General features: G+C 37.9%; 1 protein-coding gene across 1 annotated transcript in view; it reads left to right on the top strand.

The window, feature by feature from the left end:
- Nucleotides 1–16193, top strand: part of SMIM14 (small integral membrane protein 14) — a 42187-nt gene extending 25994 nt beyond the window's left edge. The window contains exons 3-5 of the mRNA XM_061994056.1: nucleotides 5934–5982; nucleotides 12322–12470; nucleotides 13011–16193. Of these exons, the coding sequence (XP_061850040.1) occupies nucleotides 5934–5982; nucleotides 12322–12470; nucleotides 13011–13043 (231 nt within the window). The 3' untranslated portion in view covers nucleotides 13044–16193. The remainder of the gene's footprint in view (nucleotides 1–5933; nucleotides 5983–12321; nucleotides 12471–13010) is intronic.
- The last annotated feature ends 1213 nt before the right edge of the window (nucleotides 16194–17406 follow it).

Below are 17406 nucleotides of genomic sequence, written 5' to 3' on the forward strand. Positions count from 1 at the left end.
CATTATTTAATCTGGAAAATGACAAACTGCTGAGCTGTCTGATCTTTGGTATCTTCTTGATATTTGAATGCTCTCAAATAGTACACTTTATTTAAGTGTTCATACTGGATAAGAACTCTTTAATCTTTTTTTTTTCAGGCAAGATGCTATTGACCTTATTAAAAAAAAATAGATTTGTCTAGGCAGAGATTGCAGGACCAGTCCTAGGGTTTGCCAAACTGTTAAACTCTGGGGTAGCAAATTGTGAAAACTCACTGGAAGAGTTTGAGAAACTCCTCTGAAGAGGAAGCAAGGGAATTGACACGAGAATGAGTTACTGTTAAGTTAGGCAGAAGTCTGAATTTCCTTCTCCACAGTAGCTACCTGTGATGAGTGATAAATGCAAAGTAGCTTAACTTCTTTCATGGGATGACTGAAATGATCCCAGTGACTGAGGTTGCTGTATTGGAAAAACAAGTTCTCTGTTTTGCTAGAAGTAGCTGTTTTGCTGGGCTTACTATTTCACTTGGACTTCAGTGAGTTTGGAGCAGCTAACATACACTAGAAGTTCACACCCTATTTTCACCACACACTGGCATGTTTGTGTGTTCCTAGTAGGTTTGCACATGAAAAAATAGACAGTTTACTGAATATAGTGGCTTCACAAAAAAGTTTCCAGAGGCCAATAGCAGTGTCCTTTTACTGTGACTGTTCATGTTTTGTTCACAGCTGAGGACTGTCAAAAGTGGTGGCTCTAATTGCTAAAAACTGTGCAGACTCCTATCGGAACATGGCATCGATTTTAAGAGTAGCAGCAGGACAAAATCAGGTTTCAGAAAAGCTTGATGAGTAAATGTTGTTAATCCACCAGATCACATGGTAAAACTGTGTTTTATGATGTCAAAGGAGTAGGATCAAAACATTGGTGTGTTAATGTGAACTAGAGCTGAAAGCTGTGTCTTTTGGAAAGTGAAGGAAAAAAAAGAACTATTTCAAAATGGAACTAGGTGCCATTTGAAATGTGTTCTTTTTATTTTTTGCAATGCAAAATCTCTGTGTCATGGATAAAGAGTGAGGAAAACTTCCTTTCTCTCTTATCACTGGAAGTAGCTCAGTTTTTTTTTTTTCTCATCATTGTAATGGGTTTCCATTCAAAATATGTCAGTAAATGGACATCAGTTTGCTGTAATTCAGCCACTAGTGCCTCCTACTTCCAAGAACTTGAGGAGCTTCATAGAAACCAAATACTCATATTGACCAAGTGTTCTTGTGGTTTGGGGATTATTAATTTTAATTATTTTAACTTAAGTTATTAAACGTACTTGGAGGAAATTATAGTTCACAGTTGTAGTTTAAGTAATGTGCAGTTACAATCAGTATTTCTACTTGTACTGATTGCAAGTTTGCAGCATGTTAAAAATGAAAATTTTGGAACCTTTTTAGCTCCCTTTTAGCTTTTGTGCAGTTTACAAATTGTGTTTACTTCATTTTGGACGGTAAAAGATAAATTAGTTCATTATTTGGGTCTCATACACTAAGACATTTATTGTATTTGGATGAGAAACTGCACAGAGAATATTAAAATTCAGATGTAATCCTCTTCATTTAAATGAAAGAAAACAGCAATTTCTAGAAATATTTTGTTTGGTAACATTTTTCACTCTCTTTTTCTTTTGTTGAAAAAGCCCTGATGTTTCACTCACCTAATTCCTGTGTTCTTTTTAAGGAACTGTTCCAGAATATACTGAACAGCATGAAAAGGCTTTTGCTGACTTCAGCAGGTGTCAGATCAAGCAGCCAACTATTAATTTTCCACTAAATTCACATTTTTGGCAACACAAGGATCTCTGAAATATTAATAAAACAAAAGCCACCATTAATAATATTGCTTTTAAGCATGTAACAGTTAACATATGTAAGAATTACTCCTCTGTTCAGATTTTTCTCATCAGCTCTGTAGTGTTCCTAGCCTGAAAAACATTGAGTGTATTTGGAAGCACTTTTCAAGGGTTTTGTCGAGAAGAGGGAAGGGCTGGTTCAGCTTTATACTACTAGTCCCCAAACTTCCATCCGAACTCCTCCTCCACATTATAATAGAAAATCTGAATACACAGGGCTGTTTATTTGTACTGTCTGATAATTTCTCCTTTTTCAGTTACCTGATGATTGAAATGTCTCGCACTCATTTTTTCCCCAGCATTTGCTATGTCCCTTAAGAGTGTAATTATCAAGAGTTAATTGGTAGAAGGAACATTGGTTTCAGCAAAAGACATTACCTTTCCCAGCCATTCAACTTACGTAAGCGTTTCATACATGTGCCAGAATAATTTCTCATCTTTTAACTGAGTGACCACAAGGGATCAGGTTTATACTGAGTTGAGGAGTTAGGAACTAGCTCACTAGAGTGAATTGGGAAAAAAATGGTTTTACTGCTTCTCATTTTCCATCATCTGCCATGTTTCATCCCAAGAGAACTATATGCAGTGTGTCACTGAGCTGTTAAAAACTGATTTGTTGCCTGGCTCCCTGGCTTGCAGAGCTTCTTGCTTTGGGGTTACAGAGGTTTGGCGTGTGCTTGTAGTCAGGAGGGAAAGTGAGAATGAGAAGATATTCAAGTGGGTTTTTTATCATATAAACTGTGTCTTCTTAAAATCTGAGTCTGTCCGAGTCTATGGGAAGGTCCTGTTCTAAGCAAATCTTTTCCAGACAAGTAGTTTTTATATGAAATGTTTGTGTTACCAGGAATAGATGATAAATAAGAAATATTTGTATTGCTGGATATGAATGTGCAGAAACTATGAAGCGTAATTTTTTTAGGTGGAATCTTCAAATCTACATAATTCTATGATTACGTATTCTTTTCTGTTTAGAGAATATCACAGGAGTTGTAAAAAATGCATTTTTTTAATACTTTTCACTTGTAACTGTTTCAGAACATAATTTGAGGTTTCTAAACCTATCTTGCACAGTTAGTTTCTAAATCTCCATGAAAAAGTAGAATATTTGTTGTCCAAGCCCTCTGGAAAACACAGCTCCATCACTAGACAAAGCACAGATGGCCGTTTACTTTGTAAAGGTTCCTCTGTACATTGTTCCTCCATTCATAAGCAGAATGTTTTCTATATTGGCAGGATATAATCTAATATAAAGGTATTTTTTTCAGCAGAAATCTATAAGTAGAGCAGCTCCTAAATGTATTTTTCTTAAGACCACTTGCTTGCTATAGTATTTCTATCACTTGTGTTTCTGGCAGTACTTTTCATTCTGAGGTCTTTTGAGAAGTCACCCAAGAATGCCCGTAGGGTAAAACTCAGTATCCGAGTGCACCCTCTGGACACACAAAAGCTCCGTGATTTAATGCTTATGGTGTCTTAATCAGGTGGCTTCCTACATCAACAAATATTTACAGGCAGTCTATAGACTTTTCATGAAGAAATAGTCAAGGTGATGGTGAATGATAAAGCATGGTATGACCATGGTCACCACTGAGACCACTCTTCATGAAAGGCATAGCTGTAGCCAGAATATCTTTCTGTTGTTGATAAACAGACTTCTCCGACGGTTAGCATATTCATGTCAGTCAAAACGGGAGCTCCATAACTTTTTTATGTGTAATAGCAGTGGAAGTTGGCCTGGTAGGCAGGTGAAGGAATAAGATGTCAACAAGAACAAAAAGTACATGCACTGTTTTTTGAGATGGCTTTTATACAAACATTAATTGCATGGTTAAAAAAAAAAATTATTTGGACAGAGTGTAACACTAGGAAAGGGAGATAACTAATATTGTGGCTAGAACACCACAAGGCATGTTGCCTGTCTGGGCAAACCACATTAATGGATTGAGAGCAGCCCTGCAGAGAAGGATTTGGGAATACTAATGGTCAAAAAATTGTGTTTGAGCCAGAAATGTGTGCTTGCAGCCCAGAAAGCCAACTGTATCCTGAGCTGCATCAAAAGAAGTGTGGCCAGCAGGTCCAGGGAGGTGGTTCTCCCCCTCTACTCCTCTTTGTTGAATCCCTTCACTGCAGTACTGCATCCAGCTCTGGGGCCCCCAGCATAAAGGAGGATATGGACCTGTTGGAGTGAGTCCAAAGAAGGGACACAAAGATGATCAGAGGACTTGAATACTTTTCCTGTGAAGATAGGCTGAGAGAGTTGGGTTTGTGCAGCCTGGAGAAGAGAATATTCTGGAGAGAGCTTACAGGAGCCTTCCAGTACCTAAAGGGTGCTACAAGACAGCTGGAGAGAGACTTTTTTACAAGGACATGTTTTTATATGTAGTGATATGACATGGGGTAATGGCATTAAACTGAAAGAGGGTAGATTTAGACAGGTTCTTGGGAAGAAATTCTTCACTGTGAGGGTGCTGAGGCACTGGAACAGGTTGCCCAGAGAGGCTGTGGATGCCCCATCCCTGGAAGTGTTCAAGGCCAGGCTGGATGGGGCTTGGAGCAACCTGGTCTACTGGAAGGTGTCCCTGCCCATGGCAGGGGAGCTGAAACTAGATGATCTTAAAGGTCCCTTTGAATCAAAACCATTCTAGGATTCTGTGATAAGCAGTATGAATACTAGCCATCCTGAGGACAGAGAGATAAATAGATACTATATGCTTGTAAAATATTTCTGATCACATACCCATTACCCATTTTAATTCTGAGCATCAATGTGTGTTGAAGAATACCTGTAAACTGTGTTTTACAGAGTAGGGATTATAAATTAAAATTGCTCCAGAATTAAACCTGTATACAAACAGGAGATAATTGTATTGCTGATCTCTTTAAAATATGGCTATAGAGATATCCAGTTTTCCCAAAAAACAAAGTCTTTTGTTTGAATTTCCCTTACTGTTATTTTTAACTATAGAAATAGCTGAAAGGTTAAATCCAGCCTTCCCCTTGTTTCCTTGATGTGCTTTGCATAATATTATGACTACATACAGCAATAAAAGAGGAAGATGGGTTTGCAGAAATTATTCATACATTTCTTTCACTAGGAACATAATCTTCTCTTTTACATTTGTGTATTTACACTGATGATGATAAACAGATAAGCTTGTTGTGACAAGAAGTGTTGGGATTTGTGACACTACTGTGACATATAACCTGTCAAAAAGCAAATGTCAGTTCTAACAAATGCATTTTAACAACTTTGTACTTTTTAAAACTTCTATTATTATTCAAGGTGGTTTACCTAAGCAGAGGGCAGTAGCTATTTCCGTAACAGGGCAGATTAAATCCTGTCCATTTAGCCTCTCTGTGCCTGATAAAGCGTGTGATATTTTTCTTTCTTTTTTTGACTCTGTCATCTGTAAAACAGTTACACTGATTTGCAGGTTAGCTAGGGTTGACTTTTCTTGCCATTCACAAGCTTACCTAATCTGTAAATGCAAATAGTCATTTTAGGTGCTAAAAGCATTTTAAATTTTATCCATCAGTAACGAGAAAAAACAGTAAAATACATCTCAAAAATCTGCTTTTAAGAAAATATCTTAGATGGAAAAAATACCAAGTGCTAAGTGTAAACATGAAATTTTAATCTCACTTCTCTGCATAACCATTGTCATGGTCTTACCGTTTATTGTTACGTAATCACAGAGGATTTTAATGTTACTTGATCTGGACGATAGTCGTAACATCTATCTATTATGAATCCCAAAATGTGTGTAGAGAGTATATCTGTATATAACAGTGTATATACCACTGTAGATTTTTTAACTTGAATTTTAAAAAGCATTTAGTGACTGCAACCTGTATAGAAGCAGTATACTTCAGCCAGGTGATTTAGAGGTATGTGTAAATAGTGTTCAAAAACTATCAAGTGCAGTGCAGTAAAATATCAGTTATAATCTTAATTACCTTGAACTTGTGCTCTGACATTATACTAAATTGGGATTTCATTAATAGCTGACCAAGTCTCATTGCAAAGTGTCATGCCTTTCTTTTTCTTCATTTCAGCTGAGGCAATCCCAGTCATACTGCACAGACACAGAATGCCTTCGGGAATGTGAGTAACTGTTGAAATCAGATGCATGGAAGTAAAATAAACAGTAGTAATTAAAATACAGTCTGACTGATCTTTAAAATGCAGCAGTTGATTGAATGTTATAGGAACATATTACATTAAATCCAGTGCTACAGTACTGACAATGTTATGTAGGGAGGGTAGTTTCTGAGAATCTGTGATGCAGATGAGCATTTCTACATTGAAAGCATGTGGAAGCAGTAGTGGTAAGGAGGCTGAAGGTATCAATATACCAGCATTGGCTATGCCCTGAGCATTACTGAATCTTACCATTAGCTTCCAAATAGGATGATTTCAGTTTTTCCCTAGAGAGAAAATTGGAAAGGGACTCTTATTTGTCCTCCCTACAGTCATAGCAGCCTAACTAGTGAGGAGTGGGTATTCAGCACAGACCCCTGTATGTACACATGTTCATGGCTGAGTGACTTCCTGTCAATATTGTGAACCCTCTGCTCCACTGTGTGGGAGGTTCCAAATCATCTCTGACTGATAAGTTTACATATACCATGAGTGTGTATCTGTTGTCTTGGCAGCTATGTGCAGGGGACTGATGTGTACACTTCCTTGAAATTTACTGTGAAATACATCAGAAAGCTTATCCCAAGCAGTGAGTATTACCAGGACCATTAAACGTTACCAGCATCTGCAAGGAAGCATAGCTGTGTAGAGGTTATGCGATAAAGTAAGCTTGCCTTGAGGTGCTCTGTTTACACGTTTCAAGATCTACAAGGAACATTGCCAAATAGTTATGAATAAAATTAAAGTGGATCTGTTTTTCCTATATTGCTTTACCAACTCAGCATATGAACTCATTCAGTCAAGACTACTGTAATGCTCAGAGAGAGCAGGAAGCATCTGAGGAGTGTTCCTGGAAGCAGGAGCTGCTGGTGTCCATGTCTTCTACAGATCTGGGAGCACTGCAGTCTAAGTTTCCAGGAGCTTGGGTAGAGACCATGCCTTCGTTTGTTCTTGTGTTTCTCTCTCTTTACTCCCCAGTAAAACCTGTTTAGAGATGGGCATCTACCTTGGTCTTGCACTGTGCTCTCCCGGTGTGAAGCATTCCCATATTCATTGCTGGGTTGTACTGAAGGGAAAAACTATGAGCTTTCAAAAATGACTTCTGAAAAAAAAAAAAGTGGGGTGCATGTGTGCCATAACAGTGTTGCTGGCTTTACTCTTTCTTTATGGATTTTCTAAGTTATAGTGTGTGTCTGTGACTTCCAGCACCCCTCCTCTCCTAAATGCACCTGTCCTAGGGCAGACTTTTTCATCTTCTACACCTTAGACTTTTATGTGTGGTTTGGGCTCTTTTTTTAAATCGCAGACATGTAGGAGAGGGAAAGAGAAAGATAACAGAAGACCAAATATTTTCTCTATTTAGAAATAGGTAAACAGCTGAGCTTTAGTTCACAGTCAAAACCAAGTGATGATAGGTCATTCTCACTCAAGCCTTGGGAGTCTTGGTTCATCAGTATTAATGAAGCTCGGAGGTTAAAGACTATAAATGAATAAGTTCTGTTATGTGTGGGCACAAAGCTTTTGGGATAGCTTTCAAGCTACCAAGACATAGTACAGTGGGGATATGAATGGTTTGTTGCAAAAAGCTTTTCATTCTGAAAGAGATCCTTGCAATGACTATCTGTGCAGATGCAAGCAATTTGGCAGCAATTGTTCCAAAAGAGTGGTTTGTTTCAAAAACCAAAGCAAAAATTATAGAGTAATTCCTCTCCTATGTTATTATATTGTGTTAGATTTAGCTCCAGCAAAGGTATTTTTATGCTGATGCAATGGCACAGACTGCCATTTGTCAGATTATTTTGTGATACTTCTTTGATCCTGTGCTTGGGCCAACGTGAGATCTGTAAGGCTCCCAGGAGTCAAAGGCAAAAACAAACAAATTGAGCCTGGAGAAGCTTCCAGAGATGTTTGCAGAGACAGATTTAAACAAACCAGGGCCAGTCTTCTGACTATCACTTCACCCTGTTCTGATCCATTCATCCATCACAGCTATGCTCAAACATGATGCTTACCTCAAGCTGTGATGCCTGAGGTAAGCCTCCTCTTCCTCAGGTCCAAAGCTCCATTTCCTGTTACTTGCTGTCTGGTTGCTCTTTTCAGGACCTCAGCATGAAGAAGTTTTTTTTTTAGTCCCACCCATTTGCTCGTTCCCAGGATTTGGTCTACCTTCTGCAAACACAGCTGAGAATATTGTCACATACAGATTCTTAAGCAGCAAGGTTGTGGAATAACTGATGAGATGTCTGTGGTTTTGTTTTGGGAAACGTCAGAACTGTGGTTCAGCCAGTGTCACGGCAGCGTCATGTGTTATGTTGTTGCTACCAGCTGGAAGTTCTCAGAAACACCCTACGCTGATTCTTCCCGAGCACACTTTGTTTTTTCAACCCTTGTTTTCAGATTTTTTTTAGATTTTTGGAGCCAGATCAAAGCAGTAGCACCAAGGCTTCCTCATTCCTTATTTTTGTATTATTAGCTCTAAAATCTTACTTGTGGTTGTTGGCACCATTATATTGTAGTGACTGTTCAGCAGAGAGCTTTTGGCCAAGGTCAGGACCAGTGCTGTCATACTTGTACCCCTAAATGCAGGATATGAGCACCACCTCAGAGAACATTTGGGCACTTTGCTTGATGACTCTTCCTCTGCTGATTCTCTGTCAGAATATCTGCTCTGACGATAAAGCGTATATCAGAGTCTGGTGACTGTTCCCTCCACTTCATTGGATGCCTTGGAGAAGAGTGGCTTCACATTTCAAATATGCAACACATTCAATATTCAGTTGAGACTGTTTATGCTCAGCAAACTAGAAGATGTTACAGTTTCCCTTGAAATGAGCAATAAGAGTGGTAATTCTTTTCTGAATTCTGTCTAATGCGAGTGGAGCAGGGAGGATTTCTCTGAAGTATGTTGCAACACCAGTGGTTCATCCAGCCCAGGGAGGATCCCCATCTGGTACTGAGCTGCTCTGATGGCTCATGGCCCTTTACAGTCAGCCTTCCATGTCAAAGGAAATGAGGGGCCACCGGCTGAGTTTTTTCCCTGTGTTCTAGCAATTCCCAGAGGTTGTGACCTGGATTTACCACATTCGTTTTTCAACACTATTCTCAGTGCTCTGTTAGCTTGTAATATGGTCAGAGATGACTATCTCAAATTTTGTCTACCCTGCTTCCAAATTTTTATGTATTTTGCAATGAACCCATGTCTGTGATTCATCTTGAATTGCACTCATCTCGGGTAATCACAGCTTAAGATGTCTGCCAACCCTTCCCTCCCTTTTCTGGTAATTCCCTTTTCCCTTCCTCCACTCAAGTCCTTTTTGGCTTTCCTCAGTTTCCTTATCCCTGCCTTTGAGAGTACCATCTTGCAGGGATGATCTGCTCAAGGTCCCACAGGCTCTTCATCTTCCTTGATGATTCATCTGTAAGATACTTCTCTTCATACAGGTTTCCTGCCTGTCTTTCACAGAACAAAGCTAAAAACACAGTGAAAAGAAGGCAGCACAAGTCAGAGACTGAGAGTTTGCCTTTCCACATGTAGATATTAAACAGCAAAAAGCTAAAGATGCAAAAGGAGATACTTCTATCATGAGATGGCAGACAAAAAGCAACACATGGAATATACTTTAACTGTAAAAGAAATACAACCTTTCCTCTTTAAAGTTTCTTTAGAGTACAGTCTCACTCTGGATGAAAAATAAGAGGACAATGAAGTTCATATAAGAAATATTTAACAAGGACATTTATTAATTTTAACATTATGTTATTGAGATTCTAGTTACACAAATAGAGGTGGTTGACCTTTTATCTTTAGAAATTATTTTTACCAAACTCATAATTTCAGTAGCTTTGCCTTCTAATAGAACATTAAATGAGGTGGCAAACATCTCTCACAGATTTTTTTTCCCTCTCCATTTCACTCAGAGAAGTCTTAATTTATGTGGCCTAGTCTCTATTACCATAGGAAAAAGTGAGCCCAAGAACTGTGTCTCACAAGTGGACTAACAGAGAGAATTCACCATAGTCATTAGCTCCCATGGGAATTCATGCCATAGTCTTGGACCAGCTCCTCATAAAGCTCTCTCCTACATGAAGATAATTCAGCCATGTTGTAGAAGAATTTCAGGTAACCACAGGGGCAGATGTGCTTAAATATAGGTATGCTGAACTCAGGGGACCAGATACTCTGAAAATAAAGCTCTTGGGCTGGATTTGGTGTTGTACAGACAGGCAGGTTAGAGACTGTAAATTTCATGTCACTCAGTGAGAGGGGAATATGTATTCTGTACTGAGCGGTACACACAGTGCTCTCAGGTCCTGGAGATTAATAACCATCAGAATGAGTGGTGGCAGGGACATTTATCTGTGAGGTCACAACAGGATGATCTCTCCATCTGGAAATATTATAAAATATCATCCACAGGTGCTCCTATAGAATAGCTTTTATTTTTTCAAGGAATTAAAAAACCTACTTCTAAATTACCTGAAAAAAATCAATTAGAGGTAGAAGAACTATGGCTGGGAACTCTTCTGCCATCAGTATAAATTCCATCCTGCTTGCTTTCAGCTTCACTCAACTGTTCTTTATCCAGAAACTAGTCTTGCCTGATTACTTTGTGACTTTGTTGATGAAGGTCTTTGTAGCAAAAGATTGTTGTCTTCTGCATATTATTGCTCGCAATAGCCGAAACAGCTTCTTGTCCATTCTCTAGGTTTGTGATGCAAAGCTTTGAAAAGTGTGATTCGCCCCTAGCTATACAAGATTTCTCTTAACCTCATCATCTTATGTTAAGAGATCAATGTAACACAATCTGAAATATCTCACATCCTTGTTAAAATACGTGGTCATTTGTGGGAATTGTGGGTTTAGCGGTTCTTGAACAGCATAAACAATGTGGCTGTTTTAGTATCTGGCATGCTTTGAGTAGGTAGTACAGGGCCAAACTGTGTTAGATCAGCTGTTGTCTTGCTTCACTTAGTTTAGAACATGTTTCAGCACATTTGGTTCCATCTAAACCATTTTACAATGCAGCCTGGAAGAAATCATGTCTTTCACGATCACCTGTGGTTTCCCTCTGTGCTTCCTTCTGCTCCCTTCCTTGACCTGTAGCATGTGCAGACTTAACAGTATTTACTTACCTCTGCTCTTGTTTCAGCACAAGCCCTAAGTGCATTGTGACTCAGCAAAAAAAGCTAGTCCTTGTTTCTCTGGGAAATCCAGCCTAGCAAGTGATCTGAATTTTCAGACACTCTGGCAGGAATGTCTCTCTGCAGTTTTCCCAGATGTTAAAGTTTTCAACTTGAGTAATAAAATAGAACAACTCTTCATTATTATTTGTTATAGCTTTATGTTAAGTGCTCTGTATGAATTGATCACCTAGATCATAAATGAAGATGTTAGGTCTTTAGATACTATTGTAAATGGAGTACCATAGGTAATTATGTGGTTTACATTTCAGCTGACAACATTAATTACAGTTTGATTATTTGGAGAATAAAAGTTGTTGTTTTCAAGCATGCAAGTATTTTCAAGTTTCTTGATCCAAAAAGACCAACTACCATCTCCAGTTTGAGGGGATTTTCCCAGTTTTATTTCCCTGCTTTGGTGTCTCAGCCATTTTGTGTGGAAATTAGGTGTAAAAATTTTATATTATATTTATAGGCTTCACTTTTTCATGTGTCTCCTCAGTATTTCCCCTCCCACACCCCGTGAGAGATGTGATTTACTTGATGCAATCTGAAATACCACATAACTTGGGTGATCAATCATGGAGAACTGGTGTATTGACACTGACACAACAAAATTATAACCATTGGTTTGCTCCCTTCTTGCTACAACTATTGTGTTCTCTATGTCAGACCTAACAAGAGACTCTGAGATTTTATCTCTTTAGTTTTGGTGGGTTTTTTTGGAGACAAAAAACAAACACCAACATACAAGTGGAGGAGTTTCCCACATAAATATATCTTGCATTGTGTTTCATCTCTTCAACACAAAGTGCGTGTTTACCATCTCCAGCTCATTAGGAGTTAATGTGAACTAAAAAATAGTCATGATAATTCTGAAAATTCCAGTGAAATCTTCTGAAGAAGATTCTCTTTTGAAAGGGATAAGAAATGTGATTTTAAAAAGTGTAACACTAACCAAGAATGACTTGTCTCAAAGCCAAAAGGAAGGACTAATCAGAAAACTCAGTTGAAAAATATTTCAGTTCTTTTTCCTGAGACTTATGTTGCATTTTTGTTTTTATCTGGGGAAAGAACTGTGCTGTCAGTCTGTATTATAACTTGAGTTTTCCTTGTCTGTAGTGCCAGGACCAAATTCCTCCAGTGACAATGGCATCAACTTTGCCATGATAATGATGGCCTGGGTGGTGATTGCACTTGTCCTGTTCTTACTGAGACCTAGTAATCTGAGAGGCTCCAACACAGCCGGAAAGCCGACCAGCCCACATAATGTAAGTGCATCTTCAAGGGCCCTGCAGAGAGACTCTGCAATAGCTTAAATGTTACTTTGATTTAATGCAGGCTTATCTTACAGTCATTTTCTCCTTACTTTTTTTTCCCCTGCATTTTCTTGGAACTCCATTAACAGTGGAAATGAGCAAAACCAGAATGAAAGTAGTATCGCGACAGCCAAGTGTGAGGGCTGCCATGGGATGGGGCAGGCACGAGTGACTTAAGTGTGGGTCATAATGTCCTGGTGCCTTCTTATGTACAAGAGGAAAATCACAGCTTTAAGATAAGTCAGTAAATAAAATTACGGCAAGGTGATCCTTGTCCTAATGTGGGAGCACAGAAAAATCCCTGTTGATGCAGGAAACAGTATTGTTCTTTGATGGTCATTTACTCTCAGTAGTAAAAGCGATACTGAAAGATTTTAAAAGGCAGCACAGTTTAACTCTTCAGAGTTTTTATTGCTAAGTTTTTGTATGTGAAACACCATTTCTAATCCTGTATGCATTTTTTCCTTTCTTTTCCCCCTTCCTTCCCCCTAGGGACAAGAACCACCAGCCCCACCAGTGGACTAGAGCATTCAGTATTGGAAAAGCAGCTGAAACCTTGCACGACCAAATGAACGAAGTGACCAGTTTTCTCCTAAATGCTATTCAATACTGTTTTATTTTCTCAAATATATAGAGCAGAAATATCACTCAACAGTTATCTTCATGAACTGCTTTTAGCAACTTCAATTTTAAGTTAAATTTTGCTTTGTATGTTGTTAAAATTCCTAGTAGATCATAATTTGAATAACGATAAGGCATTGCAGGGGTTTTTTGGTTGTTACTGTTACTGTGGACATTCCACTCAGTCTCTTTCTGTTACATCGATCTTAATTTCTTTGCAGTGATTTCTGATATGCATTGAAAGAAAAAGAAAATCCCTGTGCATCTATATTAATGGAAGGTTACTGACCTTTCTTCAGATGAATTTGTATTTTTTCTGCAGTCTGCTTTTGAGAGTTATATTATGGTTGCAACTATTAGCTTAGTTACGTGGTAAAAAATGGAAATTTATTTTATATTTGCCCTGAGTTCAGAGCAGCTTCTAGTCTGGTCTTTGGACCACTAACATAGTCTTCAGGGTTGTCGGCAAAAGCACGGATTGTCCACTAGAATCGTAGTCTCTGTGTGTGTGCGCACGCACGTGTATGTATGTGTGTGTGTGCACGTAAGTGAATGTTATAGTTGCCACTGTCAAAGCTTTGACATATGTATTGGGAACATTGCACAGAAGTTCATGCCACCAAAAATGAAACTAATTTAATCTTGTTCATTAATAAATTACATATCTTATGCAATATGTTATTAAAAAAAGTATTCCAAAACCAGATTTGTTTACTTATAGACTTTATGGAAAGAGAAATTTAGCGAGAAGAACTTGGTAGAATTTTGTGTCCTAGTGTAGTCTTTTAATAATTGGTATCTTAACAAATTTTTAGCCATGATGTAATGTGTGTTGACAGGATGAAATCATACAAAGAGGTTACCGAGTTTTGGTATACAACATATGCTGGATATTCAGGTTTTTTCACCTGGATATTATCTGCAATTCTTAACATTTCATCCTATCTACTGGTTGTAATTGTAAATCAACAAACTTGCAGGTGGCTACATACATCATGTCTTTTCCCTCTGATATTTTTCTCTGTGTGTGGTGTGTTGATGTGTGTGTATGTGTGGCTGTGCACGTACCTGTGCACATCTCCCATTGTAGAAAATGGGAATGACTTTTTTATGTACATTAATTTAAGAACATTTTAAAGATGTACAGAAAAGCAACACTGTATATTTTTCTTGATCAATTTGAAAAATTGATGAGAATAATGTAAAGAACATTTTTATCTTACCAACATGAAGCTTCTTTCCGTAAAGGTCAGTAGAACAGACATGGGAATTTTAAACCTTACTCTACAAACCTTTATTCACAAGGACTGTAGTTACAGGGACTAACTGTTGAGATGTATGAAGGTTTGTATAAATGGGCTCTAACAAAAATCTCACGTCAGATCCCATGGTTGATAGATGCAGGGTTTTCCTCCTCAGGGTAAATGGCGGGCCAGCTAAGCCTCCTTGGAAAGGCACAGCGTAGACCTGAAGAAAGGCTTCTGTATTTTAATGTAATTGCCCTTTGAGTTTCTGTAGAATAGTGTGCTCCTAAGTATAGGAGCATATGTAAAAAAATATAAAGAATTAAAAAGAAGATCGGGCCAGGTGCTCTCAGTGACATCCGTGCAGTTCCATGTTGAGCAATGGAGCTGCAGCAGAGAAGCTGAGAGAATTTGTCTTATTACATCTAATGGTGTGCAGGCCACAAACACTGTGTAAAGATGTCACTGGGACAAGCAATCTGACTGTGCTTGCTTTTTGCTTTCCTTGCAAATTTATGTTTTTGGGATACTGTTTTGGACAAGTAATACAGCATCATTTCGATGAACCAACAAGGAAATATATATATCATCTCCTACACTTACCTTTTCTCCAAGGGTTTTTGGGCAGAATTCTTCACCACAGAATGCATAAAACAGGCTTCCAATTGATTAAAAAGCCAACTCAAACAGCCTTCTTTTCAGACAGAGCACCACTCATCATCCTCTTGGAAGCTGGTGAGATTTACAGCAGATGCTCCTCACTTGTGAGGATCAGTCTTGCTTTACTTAAATGCCTGTGTATGTATTTATAAAATTCACCATGTGCACCCAGCTTTAACAATCTTGGCAAATGAATTTTTTGTTCAGGGTAATGCTGTGTTTTACATTTAAATGAATTGTCTTGGCTTGAAATTTGTGTGAGTAGTTGTCCCAGTGATTTTATACATGTATGCTTTCCTTGTGTAAATTGCTATTTTAAATTTTCTATGTAAAAGAAAAAAACATTGGAAATATTTTATTGTAAAAGGTTTTACTAAAGAGCCAGGCCACTATCCCACGTCAAAACATATGCCTTTGAAATTCAGATGCTCTCTCCGAGATACAACCTTCAGATCACCACTCTTAATTAAAATTAAAGTAACTAATTGTAGGACTGTATTTTGCCACTCTTATTTATGTTAAATAGTGCCTTACTCATCAAGTAGTTGCACTGAAGTTTGTGGAACTACTCTGAGATAATGTACTAGTAGCAGCTTTAGTAAGGGTGGCAGAAATCTGGCCTTTAGTGGGGTAGTTTGTGGTGAAAGAATTGTATCATAGTTACAGACGTTAATGGTACATTTTGAGAAGAAATGTGGAAGAGATTAGTGGTATGTGAAGCTTCAGGATATGATTAATTCTGTAATGAGGGTTTTAAGGTTGATCAGTAAGAGATGCAAGTTATAGCAACTTGGGAAATATGGAAGGAAGTTTACAATTATACCTTAGCTTAAAACTTTATTAAAACAATAGTATTTTTAGAGTCTGCTTAACACAATTATTATATTCTGAAATGAGAAATCGTATGTATTCATGTATTGTCTGCAGATCACTTAGCCTTGCAATGTTCATGATTGAAAAAGGAAGAGTGCTGATGTCATGTACCTGATGCAGATTGGTGGTTTAAAATGTCTGAATTATGCCAAACGAAAAATCATCTGTGCCATTTGCAGTTTCCTGGTAATCTTTTACTGAGTACTTGGATTGGGATAAAGGGCTTGTACTATGCACTTTTTATTGACTTAACAAAATAAATAGCAATCGTTAGTAACCTTTTGTCTTTGTCTCTTAGACTTTGTATAAGATGGAGGACTACACCAACTTATCAATTTCTGAGGTAATTTGAAATAATCTAAAAATAAGTACCAGTAAAAATATCACATCATATGTGTAACTTCTAAAATATAAACTCTAACTTTCTTAGTGGACACTTGCCTTCTGTACATATCTCAAGCAAGTCAGAGCAAGCTGTAAGTGATTTCCAAGGTTTAAGGTACTTTGATGCAAGGAAAAAAAAAGGAAAATGCCAGGGAAGCATTAGGGTCTAAAATAATCTACAGCTATCCAGAGATAGTTGTAATAAATACCAGAGAATCAGAAATAAAATCTGAATTTATTTTTAGTAATAATAGAAAAAAAATAATTTAATAACAAATGCTGTAGGTGTTTGAGTCAATTTAGAAACTGTGTGATCTTAATAAGAGATTATTATTGTCTGCTTATCAAGATTTACCCTTCTACTTGAATGTGAGGTTATAAATAACCCTTAAAACTGAAGCTAAACTTTATTTATAAACACATTTCTTAACACATTTGCCAAGGATGCACATACCTATAATGAAAAGTGATGCAAAAAGGAAATTACCACCAGTTTAAATAACTGTGTTGAATGGCTCTGCGTGAGGCCTAGATGTTCAGGATCACCAGGTAAGTGGAGAAGATTACTCTGCCCCAAAGCCTGATAACAATTCTATCCTATCTGAGATGTTTCAGAGAAATACATCAAATCATTGCAGCAAAAAACGGAAAACTTGGATTCTTCTCTCCTAACCTTCCTTGTTTGGTACCAGCCAACGGCCAACAGTGCAATTCACTGCAAAGACATACTCCTAGGCCTGGAGGAAGAGGCAGACTGTCCCTCAGTCAACCACATCCTCATGTGTGCGACAGCACAGCTCCCTTGGCTTCCAGGGAGTTACACTCATCTACCTCAGATGAAGATTTGTCTCTTTTCATACCAGAATAATAGCTAAACCTATGTTACTTGATCTGGTATTAAAATTATTGCCAACTCCCATAGCAGGCACTTGGTAGTTAAGTATAATAGCTAGAACAGTCTGGGTTGGGCACTACCCTTTTATCATCCACACGTAAGGACATTTGTCAAAGAGGGTGTCTGAAACAAATACATTTCAGTACATGACAAAGTAAGTATTAATTCATCATACATGTCCAGCCTTTTTAAGGTTTTGCTCTTCTTGCTT

This window comes from Colius striatus, chromosome 3, assembly GCF_028858725.1.
Source record: "Colius striatus isolate bColStr4 chromosome 3, bColStr4.1.hap1, whole genome shotgun sequence".
NCBI classification, from domain to species: Eukaryota; Metazoa; Chordata; class Aves; order Coliiformes; family Coliidae; genus Colius; species Colius striatus.